This window comes from Entelurus aequoreus, linkage group LG20 (assembly GCF_033978785.1).
Source record: "Entelurus aequoreus isolate RoL-2023_Sb linkage group LG20, RoL_Eaeq_v1.1, whole genome shotgun sequence".
NCBI classification, from domain to species: Eukaryota; Metazoa; Chordata; class Actinopteri; order Syngnathiformes; family Syngnathidae; genus Entelurus; species Entelurus aequoreus.
Window position 1 is genome coordinate 4,071,061 of NC_084750.1, and position 20,000 is coordinate 4,091,060.

The 20,000-nt window shown below is 39.7% G+C and overlaps 1 protein-coding gene across 3 annotated transcripts in view; it reads left to right on the forward strand.

Annotated features, from left to right (window-relative positions):
• The window catches only part of casd1 (CAS1 domain containing 1), a 111,436-nt gene that overhangs the window by 78,441 nt on the left and 12,995 nt on the right, over positions 1-20,000 (forward strand). For all 3 annotated transcript variants that reach the window (XM_062029234.1, XM_062029233.1, XM_062029235.1), the window contains 4 exons: positions 1,429-1,530; positions 1,602-1,742; positions 10,544-10,621; positions 10,703-10,795. In XM_062029234.1, the coding sequence (XP_061885218.1) occupies positions 1,429-1,530; positions 1,602-1,742; positions 10,544-10,621; positions 10,703-10,795 (414 nt within the window). The remainder of the gene's footprint in view (positions 1-1,428; positions 1,531-1,601; positions 1,743-10,543; positions 10,622-10,702; positions 10,796-20,000) is intronic.

Consider the following 20,000-nt stretch of genomic DNA (forward strand, 5'->3'; position numbering starts at 1 on the left):
AGGGGTTGCAGTGGGCCCAGAGTCAAACCTGTTGAAAAAGACTTAAGAGTTTGTTGGCCCACTCTTGGTCGCCAAAAGCTTGGTGACCTCTTCCATGACCTGAAATCTCTTTCAGGCTGGTCCACACTTGATAAATGTTGTTTTTTTCTTTCATCTGTTGTTCCAGTTTATGTTTGTAGTTCTTTACTCCTCCTGATCTTGACTCTTCTCAGCTCCTCCTTGTTTCCTTGGGTGAAAGACAGCTTATTCTCGTTCAGTAGGGCCTTCATCTCAGTGGTGACCCATGGTTTATTGTTAGGAAAACACCGGGCCATCTTGGAGGTCACAGTGTTTTCCACACAGAAGTTTATATATCCGGTGATGCACTCAGTCTGAGGGTGGATGTCCTCTCCTTGTGGGCTGCAGAGCACATCCCAGTCTGTGTCCCTAACTGCTCACCTGCATCCTCCGTCCACTTCTGGGATGTGATGTGGCACAAGATGAAGAAACTTGGGGCAGTGGGTGGGCTGTGTATGCATACATCCATGCACAGTGTGGAGCCGCTAAGCTAATAATAAACACCTTCATTATGGCAAACAAACATTTATTTGTCAAAACTATTGTTAAAAATTGTGACAAATGCTACTTTCCAGTGTTGAAGGGCGTTTTTTTTCCCCCATTGTATTTACATTTTCTTTCACTCGACTTGGTGGATTGGTCCTCATACTATATCTGAAGAAAAAACAACCTGTTTGTCTGCTTGGTTTAAAAGGTGACAAAGCATCTTTTTATGAGGGTTATTAGTAGCAACTAGGGATCATATGCTGATAGATGGACCATCGTCAGGTGTCGGATGATTTTCTTGAAAAAGTATGTTATAATGCCGCTCACCTCTCTCTGGCTGTAGTCCCTAGCTGGCAAGCGACTAGCAGCTAATTGTGTGTCTCTATACACAGAGCGCTCCCCTAAGCTGATAATAATCAACTACTGTACATTTCTTAATACCTTACTGTTAGTATCGTTATCAATAGAGGACAAGCTAAGAGCAACACTAAGCAATAGCGTTTAGTAAAGTGTATGTAGAACCATGTTACAGCAGAAAGGAAGCAGATAATAATAAAAGTCCAGAGATAGGATAATGTAACTACTGTTGATGTGTCAGCATTAAAAGAGGAGGGCAGATTGATACAAAAATGGGTTGTCGATACGACGGGTAGTATCAATATAAAATCAATACTAGCGATTAGGTCGACATATTTATTTTCACCAATTTTATTTTTCTTAACGCTTAGAAATTCACGACAAAATTTCCTGGACACAGGATCGATTTAGTCATTGTGTACTATGGACAATATTGTTATTCACCATTAATACATGGAAAATGTACAGTTAGGACATGTGATCGGTATGGGCTGATGTCACATCACATGACCTCATCTCTGCTTGCAGGGTTTCTTTGACAGCATCTTCTCAGTCTGGCCCCTCTCCAAACTGTTTGAGCTCAACGGAAGCATCCATGAATGGTGGTTTAGATGGAAGCTGGACAGATTTGTAAGTGGCTGACGACATCCAACACAATGCAGACTTGCATGTGGCAAACGTGCCGTGTTGTTATGTTGCAGGCGGTGATACACGGCATGTTGTTTGCCCTCATCTACCTGCTGCTGCAGAAGCGCCAGGTGCTGTCCGAGGGCAAAGGAGAGACACTGTTTTCGGCCAGAATCTCCAACCTGCTCCTCTTCTTCTCTGTCATCACCTTCATCGTAAGACAATGTTTCAATATGGTATACATGGACACACACGTAATGCCTGTTACCATATACAATCACTTATAAACGACGCCCAGATTATTTTACGTACTCTGTTATCATTTGTTTAAGCCCTGCTATACGTGTATATCTTAATACACGTATTAACAGTAACTATACAGTGGTTGTCTATTTGCCCAAGACAAATTGCACTTACTATTAGGTAGAAAGGTAGATCTATAAAACTTGTAGTACTGGTACACCGACAGGAAAAAAGTTAGTTTGCAAAAAGTACTCATTTAATTAATCACACTGGTCAGCAGCACAAAGGCAATGCAGGAGCAAACAATCCACGATCTGCACATTCACACTGCAAGATTATGATAGCAGACAGTCAATAGCACACCTGCTAGGTCAACAATAAACATAGCTTTCACAAAAGAACACCGCACACAAATAACAGGGCTTGTTTCGGCTATTCTCGTGTTCAGAAAGTCAGGAAAAAAGATCAGAGCAGCCCGTGAGGAGGAGGTCTTTGACTCACTAAATAAAAACAGCCAGAAGATGCGTTCTTTACCATATATATGGTAAAACGTAGTTTGTGATAATATTGCAATTTTAATGGCCTATTTTAACACCATAACACTTTAATTTTACTTGACAAAATATTTCACAACAGTGTAAGTTTAATAACGTAAATACTTGTTGGATAGTATTAAAGTACAACGACCACGCCTTGTATTAAGACAACATTGTACATAGAATGGGGTATTTGCGCGTATATTAAAATAACCTGGGGTAACATCCATATATGACAGACATATATGTTTATTATTATTATTATTATAGAGGTTTATTTGAAATAGGGACAGATACAAAAACATAGACATCTGAAACAGTTATCCGATGCATGCATCACAGTGTTTGTAGCCAAAGCTAATTTACAACACTTGTCCCCAACATATATGTATATGTATTTACATACATGTATACATATATATGGATATATACATATGTATACATACAAATGTGTATATATATAGTTTTGTATATATATACTGTTTATAGTTGTATGTATATATATATATATATATATATAATGAAAAAGTATATCTCGCTATATTTTTACTTAAACTCTATATTTGATATACATCTCGATATTTTCCGGTGAAAGTATACATATAAAGATGTGTGTGTGTGTGTGTGTACCTGTGTATATATATGTATGTGTATATATATATATATATATATATATATATATATATATATATATATATATATATATATATATATATATATATATATATATATATATACAGGTACACACACATGCGCACACACACACACACATGTGTATGTATATATATATATATATATATATATATATATATATATATATATATATATATATATATATACACACTCAGGTACACACAGACACACACACACATGATATATATATATATATATATATATATATATACACACACATATATACACATTTATACATTAATATACATATATGTATATATATGTGTGTGTGTGTATGTATATGTATTTTATATGTGTCTGTGTGTGTGTGTATGTATATATATTTATATATGTATGTGTGTGTGTATATATATATATATATATATATATATATATATATATATATATATATATATATATATATATATATATATATATATATATATACATATATATATATACATATATATACATATATATATATACCGTATTTTTCGGACTATAAGTCGCTCCGGAGTATAAGTCGCACCGGCCGAAAATGCATAATGAAGAAGGAAAAAAACATATGTCGCACTGGAGTATAAGTCGCATTTTGTGGGGAAATTTATTTGATAAAACCCAACACCAAGAATAGAAATTTGAAAGACAATTCAAAATAAATAAAGAATAGTGAACAACAGGCTGAATAAGTGTACATTATATGACGCATAAATAACCAACTGAGAACGTGCCTGGTATGTTAACGTAACATATTATGGTAAGAGTCATTCAAATAACTATAAAATATAGAACATGCTATATGTTTACCAAACAAGCTGTCACTCCTATCGCTAAATCCGATGAAATCTTATACGTAGTCTGTTACGTGAATGAGCTAAATAATATTATTTGATATTTTACGGTAATGTGTTAATAATTTCACACATAAGTCGCTCCTGAGTATAGGTCGCAAACTATGAAAAAAACTGTGACTTATAGTCCGAAAAATACGATATATGTACACATATATATATATATACATATATATATATACATATATATATATATATATATACACATATATATATATATATATATATATATATATATATATATATATATATATATATATATATATATATATATATATATATATATATATATATGTATATGTGTATATATATATATATATATATATATATATATATATATATATACACATATATATATATATATATATGTGTATATATATATATATATATATATATATATATATATATATACACATATACATATACACATATATATATAAGTGTGTGTGTGTGTGTGTACCTGTGTACCGTATTTTTCGGAGTATAATTCGCTCCGGAGTATAAGTCGCACCGGCCGAAAATCCATAATAAAGAAAAAAAAAAACATATATAAGTCGCACTGGAGTATAAGTCGCATTTTTTGGGGAAATTTATTTGATAAAACCCAACACCAAGAATAGACATTTGAAATGCAATTTAAAACAAATAAAGAATAGTGAACAACAGGCTGAATAAGTTTACGTTATATGACGCATAAATAACCAACTGAGAACGTGCCTGGTATGTTAACGTAACATATTATGGTAAGAGTCATTCAAATAACTATAACATATAGAACATGCTATACATTCACCAAACAATTTGATTTCATCGCTAAATCAGATGAAATCTTATACATCTAGTCTCTTACGTGAACGAGTTAAATAATATTATTTGATATTTTACAATAATGTGTTAATAATTTCACACATAAGTCGCTACTTAAGCTTTAAAGTTTCCATTAAAGGCCTACTGAAATGAATTTTTTTTATTTAAACGGGGATAGCAGATCCATTCTATGTGTCATACTTGATCATTTCGCGATATTGCCATATTTTTGCTGAAAGGATTTAGTAGAGAACATCGACGATAAAGTTCGTAACTTTTGGTCGCTGATTAAAAAAGCCTTGCCTGTACCGGAAGTAGCGTGACGTCGCAGGTTGAAGGGCTCCTCACATTTCCCCATTGTTTACACCAGCAGCGAGAGCGATTCGGACCGAGAAAGCGACGATTACCCCATTAATTTGAGCAAGGATGAAAGATTTGTGGATGAGGAACGTAAGAGTGAAGGACTAGAGTGCAGTGCAGGACGTATCTTTTTTTCGCTCTGACCGTAACTTAGGTACAAGGGCTCATTGGATTCCACACTTTCTCCTTTTTCTATTGTGGATCACGGATTTGTATTTTAAACCACCTCGGATACTATATCCTCTTGAAAATGAGAGTCGAGAACGCGAAATGGACATTCACAGTGACTTTTATCTCCACGACAATACATCGGTGAAGCACTTTAACTACGGAGCTAACGTGATAGCATCGTGCTTAAATGCAGCTAGAAACAAAAGACATAAGCCCCTGACTGGAAGGATAGACAGAAGATCAACAATACTACTATCAGGAGACACCGAACCAAACACAGGACCTGTAACCACACGGTTAATGCTGTGCCGCCTGTCGAAGCCTAGCAATGCTGTTGCTAACGACGCCATTGAAGCTAACTTAGCTACGGGACCTCGTCAGAGCTATGATAAAAACATTAGCGCTCCACCTACGCCAGCCCTCATCTGCTCATCAACACCCGTGCTCACTTGCGTTCCAGCGATCGACGGCGCGACGAAGGACTTCACCCGATCATCGATGCGGTCGGCGGCTAGCATCGAATAGCGCGTCTGTTATCCAACTCAAAGTCCTCCTGGTTGTGTTGCTGCAGCCGGCCGCTAATACACCGATCCCACCTACAGCTTTCTTCTTTGCAGTCTCCATTGTTCATTAAACAAATTGCAAAAGATTCACCAACACAGATGTCCAGAATACTGTGGAATTTTGCGATGAAAACAGAGCTGTTTGTATTGGGATACAATGTGTCCCAATACTTCCGCTTCAACCATTGACGTCACGCACAAACATCATCATACCTAGATGTTTTCAACCGGAAATTTCCCTGGAAATTTAAAATTGCACTTTATAAGTTAACCCGGCCGTATTGACATGTGTTGCAATGTTAAGATTTCATCATTGATATATAAACTATCAGACTGCGTGGTCGGTAGTAGTAGTAGGCCTTTAATGCCCTTTTAGCCTTCATTTCAGTACTGTTATTGCACTGGAGAATAATACAATCTGTTGATCAACTTGACATTCATTTGCATCACTGAACTCAGAAAGCAATGTGGTCTACATACAACACACAAAGACAAAGATATGTTTCAAAGGGCCAATTTATTTAAAGACAGAACAAATTGACAAAACTATTTTAAATAGCTGCAACATAACATAATAAGTAACAAACAGCATAATAACAGCATAGCTGTAAAACTGGCTTCACCCAAGGAAGGCACACATGACATACACAAAGCCTAACCAGGCATTTTTTCTCTCTCAAGAAATTCGGAAATAAAATGTATTCAGGAGATCAACACTGTACTGAAGCCCAAAACACTCTACACATTTCCCCAGTTTTAGTTTAGAGATAAGGAAAGATTGCCCTGGCCCACTAGGATCCCTCTTTATGTTTGTGAACTTTATAGTCTATACCAGTGGTTCTTAACCTTGTTGGAGGTACCGAACCCCACCAGTTTCATATGCGCATTCACCGAACCCTTCTTTAGTGAAAAATAAAATGTTTTTTGTTTTTTTTTCAAATTCACGAAAAAGTCATGTTTTTTTTATTGGTGCACAAAATGAACCGTGCATGAACATCGCCTTGTTCAAAGAACAAAACCAACACAGTGCATGAACTCACAACAAATTACACACATTACCATGAGTTGATTAACGTAGACCCCGACTTAAACAAGTTGAAAAACTTATTTGGGTGTTACCATTTAGTGGTCAATTGTACGGAATATGTACTGTACTGTGTAAACTATCAATGTTGTCCTGGCTAGCAGTCCCTCCGTTAAAATCCTTAGGGGGAGGTGAAGTGCCAAAGTAGTTGGGAAAGGGCATGTTCACACGTTTGGGAACTGAGGAGACACATTTTTTAAGCTTCTCAGGGGGAATTCTTTCCCATTCTTGCTTGATGTACAGCTTAAGTTGTTCAACAGTCCGGGGGTCTCCGTTGTGGTATTTTAGGCTTCATAATGCGCCACACATTTTCAATGGGAGACAGGTCTGGACTACAGGCAGGCCAGTCTAGTACCCCGCACTCTTTTACTATGAAGCCACGTTGATGTAACACGTGGCTTGGCATTGTCTTGCTGAAATAAGCAGGGGCGTCCATGGTAACGTTGCTTGGATGGCAACATATGTTGCGCCAAAACCTGTATGTACCTTTCAGCATTAATGGCGCCTTCACAGATGTGTAAGTTACCCATGTCTTGGGCACTAATACACCCCCATACCATCACAGATGCTGGCTTTTCAACTTTGCGCCTATAACAATCCAGATGGTTCTTTTCCTCTTTGGTCCGGAGGACACGACGTCCACAGTTTCCAAAAACAATTTGAAATGTGGACTCGTCAGACCACAGAACACGAACACTTTTCCACTTTGTATCTGTCAGGGTTGTCCCTGACAGTTTGGTCAAGTTTTAGTTTTCCTCTGCGTTTGTCTTGGTTTCCTGTTTTTAGTTCCTGTCAGCACTCTTATTTTGGTTATTTCCTGATTATCTCCCTGAGTGCTTTGTCCCCTCAGCTGTGGCTGATTGGCACGTGGCCACACCTGGTGCCAATCAGCCAGCTGCTATTTAAACCTGTCCTGCCCTCCAGTCACTGCTGGATTATTGTCATTTATACTTGTTGTAGCTCTGTCTACTTCTGTCCACTCTGTTCCTATCATAGTTCATTCTGCTCGTTTCTTGCCACGTGAGTTTTGTTATTTGTGTCACAGTAAGTGTTTTTGTTTCTTGTCCACCGTTAGCCTTTGTGCTATTTTAGTTCATAGCCTAGTTTGTTCTCCGCCTTGTGCGCGCCTTTTGTTTGTACCCTTTTGTTTGTTTTTGCTATAGTGTTTAATTAAATCATGTTTTCCCGTTCAATGCCTGCCGTCTCTGCATCTTGGGGTTCGTCACCAACAACCTTTGACAGTATCAGTCCATCTTAGATGAGCTCAGGCCCAGCAAAGCCGACGGCATTTCTGGGTGTTGTTGATAAACGGTTTTCGCCTTGCATAGGAGAGTTTTAACTTGCACTTACAGATGTAGCGACCAACTGTAGTTACTGACAGTGGGTTTCTGAAGTGTTCCTGAGCCCATGTGGTGATATCCTTTACACACTGATGTCGCTTGTTGATGCAGTACAGCCTGAGGGATCAAAGGTCACAGGCTTAGCTGCTTACGTGCAGTGATTTCTCCAGATTCTCTGAACCCTTTGATGATATTACGGACCGTAGATGGTGAAATCCCTAAATTCCTTGCCATAGCTGGTTGAGAAAGGTTTTTCTTAAACTGTTCAACAATTTGGTCACGCATTTGTTGACAAAGTGGTGACCCTCGCCCCATCCTTGTTTGTGAATGACTGAGCATTTCATGGAATCTACTTTTATACCCAATCATGGCACCCACCTGTTCCCAATTTGCCTGTTCACCTGTGGGATGTTCCAAATAAGTGTTTGATGAGCATTCCTCAACTTTATCAGTATTTATTGCCACCTTTCCCAACTTCTTTGTCACGTGTTGCTGGCATCAAATTCTAAAGTTAATGATAATGATTATTTGCCAAAAAAAAATGTTTATCAGTTTGAACATCAAATATGTTGTCTTTGTAGCATATTCAACTGAATATGGGTTGAAAATGATTTGCAAATCATTGTATTCCGTTTATATTTACATCTAACACAATTTCCCAACTCATATGGAAACGGGGTTTGTACATCTATGATGAACATTTCAGACCTCTCCCTAATTTCTAAGTGGGAGATCTTGCAAAATTGCAGGGTGTGCAAATACTTGTGTACCTCACTATATATATAAATATTGTATAGGTATCTAAATATATATGTGTATGTGTGTATATATATATATATATATATATATATATATATATATATATATATAGTGTTGGGACTGTTAACGCCGTTATTTTCGGCGGTAATAGTAGTCTAACGCGTTATCTTTTATATTCAGTAACTCTGTTACCGTTACTACATGATGTGTTACTGCGTTATTTTTTATATAGTATCGGCTAGAAACTGAGAAGATCTGAGTGTGTTTTATTGCTGCGGTGTCGTCCTTCTGAATGTTCCTGTGTCACAAGGAAGAGGTGCGGTGTGTGTGTGTGTGCGTGTGCGTGTTTACTAACAAGACATCATGGCGGAGCCGAAGCCGCGTTTTGGAGATATTCTCACTACTTTTCTTTTGTCCAGCACAAAGAAAACAACATTTTAGTTAAATGTAAGTTGTGTCTTGGATCGAAGATCCTATCTACTGCTCAAAACAGCAATTCAAATCTGCTGAAACAGCTACAAAAGCAACATGCTTCGACGAAGCTAGTAAAGAGAGACATGATTTTAACGGAGGGACTGCTAGCCATTGTAGCGTATGTGCTAGAAGTGAGTACATAAACATGGAAAGCAAGCTAAAGAAAACGCTCCAAACTCTGCCTCTGCTCATCATTCAGCACTGAAGGTACACACACTCTGTCAATTCTCGTATGTACTCTTTCATTCTAGACTTTTAGAGTGTTTGATTATCAAATCACTCTAAATGTATAAAGTTCACAAACATAAAGAGGGACCCTAGTGGGCTGGGCCAATCTTTCCTTTTCTCTAAACTAAAACTGGGGAAATGTGTTCTGGGTACAGTGTTGATCTCACGAAGACATGATTTTATTTCACAATTCTTGAGAGAAAAATATGCAAGGTTATGCGTGTGTGTAGCAGAATGTGTGCTGTATATAGTGACATGACATATAATCATGTCATGTTTGCCTTCCTTGGGTGAAGCTAGGTTTACAGCTATGTTGTAACATGTTGTTATTATGCGGTTTGTTACTTATCTATGTTATGTTGCAGCAATTTAAAATAGTTTTGTCGATTTGTTCTGGCCCAAAATAAATTGGCCCTTTGAAACATATCTTTGTCTTTGTGTGTATTATTCTCCAGTGCAATAGCAGTACTGAAATGAAAGCTAAAAGGGCATTAATGGGAGCCCTACATTTTTTTTTTAACTAGTTACTTTTCACAGTAACGCATTACTGGTTTCCAGTAACTAACCCAACACTGTACATATATATATATATATATATATATATATATATATATATATATATATATATATATATATATATATATATATATATATATATATATATATATATATATATATATATGTGTGTGTGTGTGTATAGTACATGTATGACTGGAGTAAGAGCAATTTTTTGTTGAAAAGGCACGTTCTTCCAAGTCTGTATTAAGGGGTTTATAACTTTATATTTGTAGTGTACATAAGTACAGTCAGATTTTGAATGATAATGACTGATTGCCAAAGTCTGCAGGATCCATCAGGAATGATCCTCCTCAATCTCTTCATGTCTTTTACAAAAGAAATCAAAGATTAAGAGTTGTTTTTTTTGCAGACATATTCTGTGTGGGCAAGCAAGTGCAAGAAGAAAAGCGAGTGCAACGAGATGCATCCATACGTTTCTGTGGTGCAGGTATTCTTCTTCATGGATCCTTTTGGAAACTCACTTCATTCTTGTTCATTTCTAACAAGATGTGTGCTGTATCTTCCTCAGATCTTAGCCTTCATTCTCATTCGCAACATCCCAGGCTACGCTCGCTCAGTCTACAGCTCATTCTTTGCCTGGTTTGGCAAGATTTCCTTGGAGGTAAGACCACTTCAGTCAGACAACAAAACATCTCTCGCTCGTGTATGTAACTACGTATACTTACACGTAGTTACATGTAAGGTCATGTAACTACATGTACTTATGTGTAGTTACATGTAACTAATATGTAGTTACATGTAGGGTTGTACAGTATTCGGGTACTAGTATAGTATCGCGGTACTAAAGAATCAAAAACGGTACTATACTCTGTTTAAAAAGTACCGGTTCTGTCTATCTGTGTTGGCCCTGCGATGAGGTGGTGACTTGTCCAGGGTGTACCCCGCTTACCACCCGGATGCAACACCCCCCGCGACCCCGAAAGGGACGAGCGGTAAAAAATGAATGGATGGATAGGTTCCCCATTTTTTTTTTATGGGCATGACTGTGCGCTGTCACGTCATGACATTGCTGGGTTTACGAGCAGAGGAGCGTGTTCGGCAGCGCACAATCACAGAGTACTTACAAACAGACACGGTGTGTAGACAGAAAAGGGAGAATGAACGCATTTTGGCCTAAAAACTGACCATAACGGTGAAGCTATAACACTGTAGCGCCCTCAGGAAGAGGTGCTTTAAGACATGGCTAGCTAGCATTCATCCGCAGTTGGCAGTGTTTTAGCTTTTAGCACTGTGAAGTGAAAGGTCTAACATGTAGTTACATGTAACTACATGTTAGTTACATGTAACTACATGTTAGACCTTTCACTTCACAGTGGTGGATGTCCGGTTGAGCCCTGTGGAAATTATAAATAAAGTGATCAACGGCCTAGTCATTCCACTGTGAAGTGAAAGGTCTAACATGTAGTTACATGTAACTACATGTTAGTTACATGTAACTACATGTTAGACCTTTCACTTCACAGTGAAAGTGAAAGTCATTCCGTTCTTTGGTCTAATTTCCACAGAGCTCAACCGGACATCCACCATGTAAGTGTAAATACATGTACTTACTTGTAGTTACACGTAATAAGAATAAATAACGTGTACACTTACTTACTTGTAGTTACACGTAATAATAATAAATATGTAACTAAATGTACTTACACGCAAGTAAGTGTATTTACACGTAACTCCACTTCTATGTAATTACGTGTAAGTACACATACTTACACTACGTGTAATTACATGTAAGTATAATGACACAGACTTACATGTGTATATATATGTATGTATGTATTACATACATCTAACTATATGTATATATGTATTTATCAATACGTACATATATACATACAGTATGTATATATACATATACATGTTCATGTACATATATATGTATGTGTATATACACGTATATATATACATTCATATATATGTGTGTATATATATGCTTTCATATATGTGTATATGTATGTATGTATACATACATACATATGTATATGTGTATGTCTATATATGTGTATACACATATATAGACATATGAATTTAAAATTAATATATACATATGCTGCGATGAGGTGGCGACTTGTCCAGGGTGTACCCCGCCTACCGCCCGAATGCAGCTGAGACCCCCCCGCGACCCCAAAAGGGACAAGCGGTAAAAAATGGATGGATGGATATATACATATGTATGTATATATACATACATATATGCATTTTAACAATGTATATATGTATTTTATGTATAATGTGTATGTATCTATTAGGGTTGTACGATATAAGTAAGTACCAAAGTATCGCGAAGTATTGCGATACTAATCAATTGAAATCGGTACTATACCATCTTTGAATAGTACCGGTACCGCTCTTTCATCTGAGTCACCGCCGGGTGACTACCGGGTTTTGCGTGTGTTAAAACGCACACACAAAGTGCATACAAGAAATACAATTTTGGAGAGGAAAAATGGCAAAAAACTAAAATTCTACTGGGTAATAAAGAGGATGCATGAAGCGCAATATTGAGGTATTTGGGATTCAAAACTAACAATAAAGGTGACGCGTTTCAAGTAATGTTTTTACACCTTTCCTGCTTGTCGGCTCCCAGACCGTGGGTCAAGCAGAGCAGGGGAGACCTTTCACTTCACAATGGGTCTGTAAAGCTCCACTCTTTGGTCGGAATGAACATGCTATTAACTCTCCTGCACATGCTTGCGCTACCTCTCCTAACTTGCCCACTCACTCACGTCACTCACCCCACATGACATTCTTTAAAGCTACTCTCACAACAGCTGTTTTAAAACACGCCTCACCAAATATGGCGATTAGTATTACCACCTTTGCTTCAAACTTAGGTTAACATTTAAATAATAAGCATTCAGATCTGCACAAGGAGTTATAAAAAGTGACAGGTAATAATGTAGTTGTTACACCTCTCTGAGCTGCCACCTTATCGTGGTAGAGGAGTGTGCATGTCCCAATGACCCTAGGAGCTATGTTGTCCGGGGGCTTTATGCCCCCTGGTAGGGTCTCCCAAGACAAACTGGTCCTAGGTGAGGGATCAGACAAAGAGCAGCTCGAAGACCTCTGTGAAGAATAAGGACCCAGATTTCCCTCGCCCGGACGCGGGTCACCGGGGCCCCCTCTGGAGCACGATGGCGAGCACCATGGGGCCCAGCCGGGCACAGCCCGAAGAGGCAACATGGGTCCCTCCTCCAATGGGCTCACCACCCATAGCAGGGGCCATAGAGGTCGGGTGCAATGTGAGCTGGGCGGCAGCCGAAGGCAGGGCACTTGGCGGTCCGATCCTCGGCTACATAAGCTAGCTCTTGGGACGTGGAACGTCACCTCTCTGGGGGGAAGGAGCCTGAGCTAGTGCACGAGGTGAAGTTCCGGCAACAAGGGCTCTGGAACCAGTTCTCTTGAGAGGGGCTGGACTCTCTTCCAGTGTGGCGTTGTCGGCAGTGAGCTCAAAGCCTGCATGTTGGAGTTCAACCCAGTGGACGACAGGGAGCTTATGACAGTCAGGACCCGTGCTTGTGACAGACCCGAGCTTATGACAGTTGTTTGTGCTTACGCACCAAACAGCAGTTCAGAGTACCCACCCTTTTTGGATACACTCGAGGGAGTTCTGGAAAGTGCTCCCCCGGGTGATTCCCTTGACCTACTGGGGGACTTCCAATGCTCATGTTGGCAACGACAGTGAAACCTGAAGAGGCGTGATTGGGAAGAATGGCCGCCCGGATCTGAACCCAAATGGTGTTTTGTTATTGGACTTTTGTGCTCGTCACAGATTGTCCATAACAAACACCATGTTCAAACATAAGGGTGTCCATATGTGCACTTGGCACCAGGACACCCTAGGCCGCAGTTCCATGATCGACTTTGTAGTTGTCATCGGATTTGCGGCCTCATGTTTTGGACACTCGGGTGAAGAGAGGGGCGGAGCTTTCTACCGATCACCACCTGGAGGTGAGTTGGCTGCAATGGTGGGGGAGGATGCCGGACAGACCTGGCAGGCCCAAACGCATTGTGAAGGTCTGCTGGGAACGCCTAGCAGAGTCTCCTGTCAGAGAGAGTTTCAATTCCCGCCTCCGGAAGAACTTTCAACATGTCACAAGGGAGGCGCTGGACACTGAGTCCTTGTGGACGATGTTCCGTACCTCTATTGTCGAGGCGGCCGATTGGAGCTGTGGCCGCATGGTGGTTGGTCGTGGCGGTAATCCTAGAACCCGCTGGTGGACATCAGCAGTGAAGGATGCTGTCAAGCTGAAGAAAAAGTCCTATCGGGCTCTTTTGGCTCATAGGACTCCGGAGTCAGCAGACAGGTACCGACAGGCCAAGCGGTGTGCGGCTTCAGCGGTCGTGGAGGCAAAAACTCGGACATGGGAGGAGTTCGGGGAAGCTATGGAAAATGACTTCCAGACGGCTTCGAAGCGTTTCTGGACCACCATCCGCCGCCTCGGGAAGGGGAAGCAGTGCAATGTCAACACCGTGTATGTTGGGGATGGTGTTCTGCTGACCTCGACTGCAGATGTTGTGGATCGGTGAAGGGAATACTTCGAAGACCTCCTCAATCCCACCAACACGTCTTCCTATGAGGAAGCAGTGCCTGGGGAATCTGTGGTGGGCTCTTTCTGGGGCTGAGGTTGCCGAGGTAGTTAAAAAACTCCTCCCGGAGTTCCTTAAGGCTCTGGATGCTGTGAGGCTGTCTTTGCTGACAAGACTCTGCAACATCGCGTGGACATTGGGAGCGGTGCCTCTGGATTGGCAGACCAGGGTGGTGGTTCTCTCTTTAAGAAGGGGAACCGGAGGGTGTGTTCCAACTATCGTGGGATCACACTCCTCAGCCTTCCCGGTAAGGTCTATTCAGGTGTACTGGAGAGGAGGCTACGCCGGATAGTCGAACCTCGGATTCAGGAGGAGCAGTGTGGGTTTTGTCCTGGTCGTGGAACTGTAGACCAACTCTATACTCTCGGCAGGGTCCTTGAGGGTGCATGGTAGTTTGCCTAACCCGTCTACATGTGCTTTGTGGACTTGGAGAAGGCATTCGAAGTCCTGTGGGGAGTGCTCAGAGAGTACGGGGTAACGGACTGTCTGATTGTGGCGGTCCGCTCCCTGTATGATCAGTAAGTCGGACCCGTTTCCAGTGAGGGTTGGACTACGCCAAGGCTGCCCTTTGTCACCGATTCTGTTCATTACTTTTATGGACATAATTTCTAGGCGCAGTCAGGGCGTTGAGGGTATCTGGTTTGGTGGCTGCAAGATTAGGTCTCTGCTTTTTGCAGATGATGTGGTATATACAATATATATATATGTATGTATCAGTGACGTGTGGTGAGGTTCATGGCTGGTGAGGCACTGACTTCATCACAGTCAGATATACAAACATATGAACCCTAAAGAGTATCTTATTCACCATTTGATTGGCAGCAGTTAAAGGGTTATGTTTAAAAGCTCTTACCAGCATTCTTCCCTGCTTGGCACTCAGCATCAAGGGTTGGAACTGGGGGTTAAATCACCAAAAATTATTCCCGGGCGCGGCGCCGCTGCTGCCCACTGCTCCCCTCACCTCACAGGGGGTGAGCAAGGGGATGGGTCAAATGCAGAGGACAAATTTCACCACACCTAGTGTGTGTGACAATCATTGGTACTTTAACTTAACTTTAACTTTACACATACAAACTGTAGCACACAAAAAAGCACATTTAATAAAAAAAACATTATTATGGTCTTACCTTTACTTATAAATGAAGTCCATGCGCCGCTCCTTTTGAACAAAAGCATCGATAACTTGTTTTTAGAAGTCTTCCTTATTTTTCTTCAGTTTTAAAAGTCTGTCTCGATGGAGATCTTCCTTTAATTATTACCTCCTGCTTCGATTGAAAGTCCAGTTTAGAAAACTGTTTTATTTTAGATATGTAATCCTCCATGTTAAAAGTTCAGTCGAGAGGAAAAAATAAACGATCGCTGCTAACTGTTGCTGCTTGTTGTCACTTCTTCTGCAGCAGAGTAGTCGCAAGAATGATCTCTGGGATCACTACCGCCCTCTACCACCAGGAGGCGGGATTACTGCGAGCCTCACCCAGTGCGTCTTCGCAGCCGTTTTATGATTGCTCAGCACAAGAAATACGTTACACACATACAGTTGTTGACAAAATACACTGTACATTATATACCTCAGCTAACTAAACTATGGAAATTTATAATATAATTCATATAGCAATACGGTCTCACTGCACAGCAGGCCAGCAGTTAGTCGAGTCATTGCGCAATCCATGGCAAGGCTCAACTGGCTGGTGACTCACCGCAAGTCTGTTCTCAGTATTTGAACAGCAAATGTGAAAATTCAGCGATTTTGAATAAAAATAATCTAAAACTGGTGAAGTTAAATGGAAAATAACTTTATAGTATAATCACTGGATACATATAACAATTTAATTATTTTTTTTTCTTTTTACATTTTTTTTCTTTACATGATGGCACATGAGGCCCGCCTCACCTGCCTCCCCTGACTGCACGTCACTGGTATGTATGTATATATATATATATATATATATATATATATATATATATATATATATATATATATATATATATATATATATATATGTATAATATGTATATGTATATATATATTAGAGATGCTCGGATAGGCAATTATTTCATCCGCAACCGCATCACAAAAGTCGTCATCCACCCGAACCAACATTTTATCAAAACCACAACCGCCCGCCCGTTGTTATATATCTAATATAGACGATGCAAGGCATTAGTGAGGTTAGAAAGCTTTTGTCTGTTAAAGAAAGGAGACTGATCCAATGCAGCAGAGACATTCAATGTGTGCCACGCATGAATATCTCTTGGCTACGCGTTAGTGGCCAAGAGATATTAATGTGTGATAATATTATTTATCATTATTATAATATTATTGTCATTTACATTAAGAAAGTGTTGACTATTGTTGCCAATGCCCTCAGATCAGCTCCTCACACTTGGTGTGCGCAGTTGCAGCAAGCAGAACGATGCTTTTAAGAAGTTAAAAAAATGTTTTAGAAAGACTAGGCCTATATTTTCGTTAGGTAAAAAAAATGTTCTGAATTTATTTCAATGAATATTAACTTGTTAACGTTATAATGCTCAAATAGGGACGAGGGCGGGGTGCACAGTGAAACAGTGAACAATTTTGCGACAAAGATGAACCTTTATTGATTGATCTGCAGCCATGACAAAATATCAGACAATCTCCATTGTCAATGACAGGCAGGAAAATAAAGATAAACAAATAGCCTATGTTGTAGGCATAGGCATAGGCTCATACGTTTTTAAGTTGAAATAAAAAAATAAATAAAAAATGTGCTTCATAAGCCTTAGGCTGTCAATCACGCGCACAAACTCAAATTATACAATAACATATGTATGTCATCCCTATTTAAACAAAAATAAATTAAATAAATAATAGTAATAAATTACCTGCAACTTATTGGCCAAGGCAAATAGCTGAAGGGGGTACACTGCGCTTTATCATCAAACTTGAATTATAATGAAAATAGACGGTTGCGACAAACAAAGCAGGCTAAATAGCCTTACATTGTAGCCAATCGGAGATGCGCTTCACTTGAAAGCCAGGCCAAATAATTAACACACAGCAGTATATCTCGAATAGAAAAAAACCACAATAAACAACGCAATTGCCTTAATTCCTTTGCATTGTAGTGCGCCCAAACAACACGTAACCATCAACATTATTCAGCTGACCGAACTCAATATAGGTTAGACATGGGCTTATTTGGTATAGCCTAGGTAACGTAGACTAATTCGTTTAACATATCCAACCGTATGTCTACTTACTTTTTTTTTTTTTAGCACTATGCAAGAATAAAATGGCATCTACAGTGCCAGGATTCAGGCGAGAGCGCCTGGCCTCTAAAATGCGCCCTGCTGCGCTGAAGGAGCGCTCACTTGCGGCACTTGTTGCTGGGACGCATAGGATTCTCTTGGCAAGGTGTTGTAGTCGTGGGAATGATTGTCCTTGTTTCCCCCAAAAGGAAAGTAGATTTTCCTCTGCTGATCCGTCGAGATGGAAGTTTGTAGAGGAATAATCTACTTCATCAACAAGCACAGGTGTATCCTCCTCCCATTCTGTGAAGTCAATCCTTTTCTTTTTCGGTGATGCGCCATCAGCTCCAGCTCCAGAATAATTGACTGTTTCAAAGAGTGCTGCTCGTTTTTCGTATGTGGGTAACATTTAACTATGTATATATATTTCCGAATTGGTTCAACCGCCTACCGCCACCCGCCCGAATCTATTTAAAATCTATTTTTTTCGTCATGTCATCCGCCCGACCCGCGGATTATCTGCGGACCTCGCGGTTGTGTCCGCAAACCGCGCATCTCTAATATATATATATATATATATCTATAGATATATATATATATATATAGATATATTAATTATATATATATATATGTATGTATATATATATATGTATGTATATATATATATGTATGTATATGTGTGTATATATATATATGTATATATATATACAGTATATATATATGTGTACAAACCCTGTTTCCATATGAGTTGGACATTTGTGTTATATGTAAATATAAACGGAATACAATGATTTGCAAATCCTTTTCAACCCATATTCAATTGAATGCACTACAAAGACAAGATATTTGATGTTCAAACTCATAAACTTTTTTTTTTTTTTTTTGCAAATAATAATTAACTTACAATATAATGGCTGCAACACGTGCCAAAGTAGTTGGGAAAGGGCATGTTCACCACTGTGTTACATGGCCTTTCCTTTTAACAACACTCAGAAAACGTTTGGGAACTAAGGAGACACATTTTTGAAGCTTCTCAGGTGGAATTCATTCCCATTCTTGCTTGATGTACAGCTTAAGTTGTTCAGCAGTCCGGGGGTCTCCGTTGTGGTATTTTAGGCTTCATAATGCGCCACACATTTTCAATGGGAGACAGGTCTGGACTACAGGCAGGCCAGTCTAGTACCCGCTCTCTTTCACTATGAAGCCACGTGGCTTGGCATTGTCTTGCTGAAATAAGCAGGGGCATCCATGGTAACGTTGCTTGGATGGCAACATATGTTGCTCCAAAACCTGTATGTACCTTTCAGCATTAATGGCGCCTTCACAGACGTGTAAGTTACCCATGTCTTGGGCACGATACACCCCCATACCATCACACATGCTGGCTTTTCAACTTTGCGCCTATAACAATCCGGAGGGTTCGCTTCCTCTTTGGTCCGGAGGACACGACGTCCACAGTTTCCAAAAACAATTTGAAATGTGGACTCGTCAGACCGCAGAACACTTTTCCACTTTGTATCAGTCCATCTTAGATGAGCTCAGGCCCAGCGAAGCCGACGGCGTTTCTGGGTGTTGTTGATAAACGGTTTTCGCCTAGATGAAGCTACCAACTGTAGTTACTGACAGTGGGTTTCTGAAGTGTTCCTGAGCCCATGTGGTGATATCCTTTACACACTGATGTCGCTTGTTGATGCAGTACAGCCTGAGGGATCGAAGGTCACGGGCTTAGCTGCTTACGTGCAGTGATTTCTCCAGATTCTCTGAACCCTTTGATGATATTACGGACCGTAGATGGTGAAATCCCTAAATTCCTTGCAATAGCTGGTTGAGAAAGGTTTTTCTTAAACTGTTCAACAATTTGCTCACACTTTTGTTGACAAAGTGGTGACCCTCGCCCCATCCTTGTTTGTGAATGACTGAGCATTTCATGGAATCTACTTTTATACCCAATCATGGCACCCACCTGTTCCCAATTTGCCTGTTCACCTGTG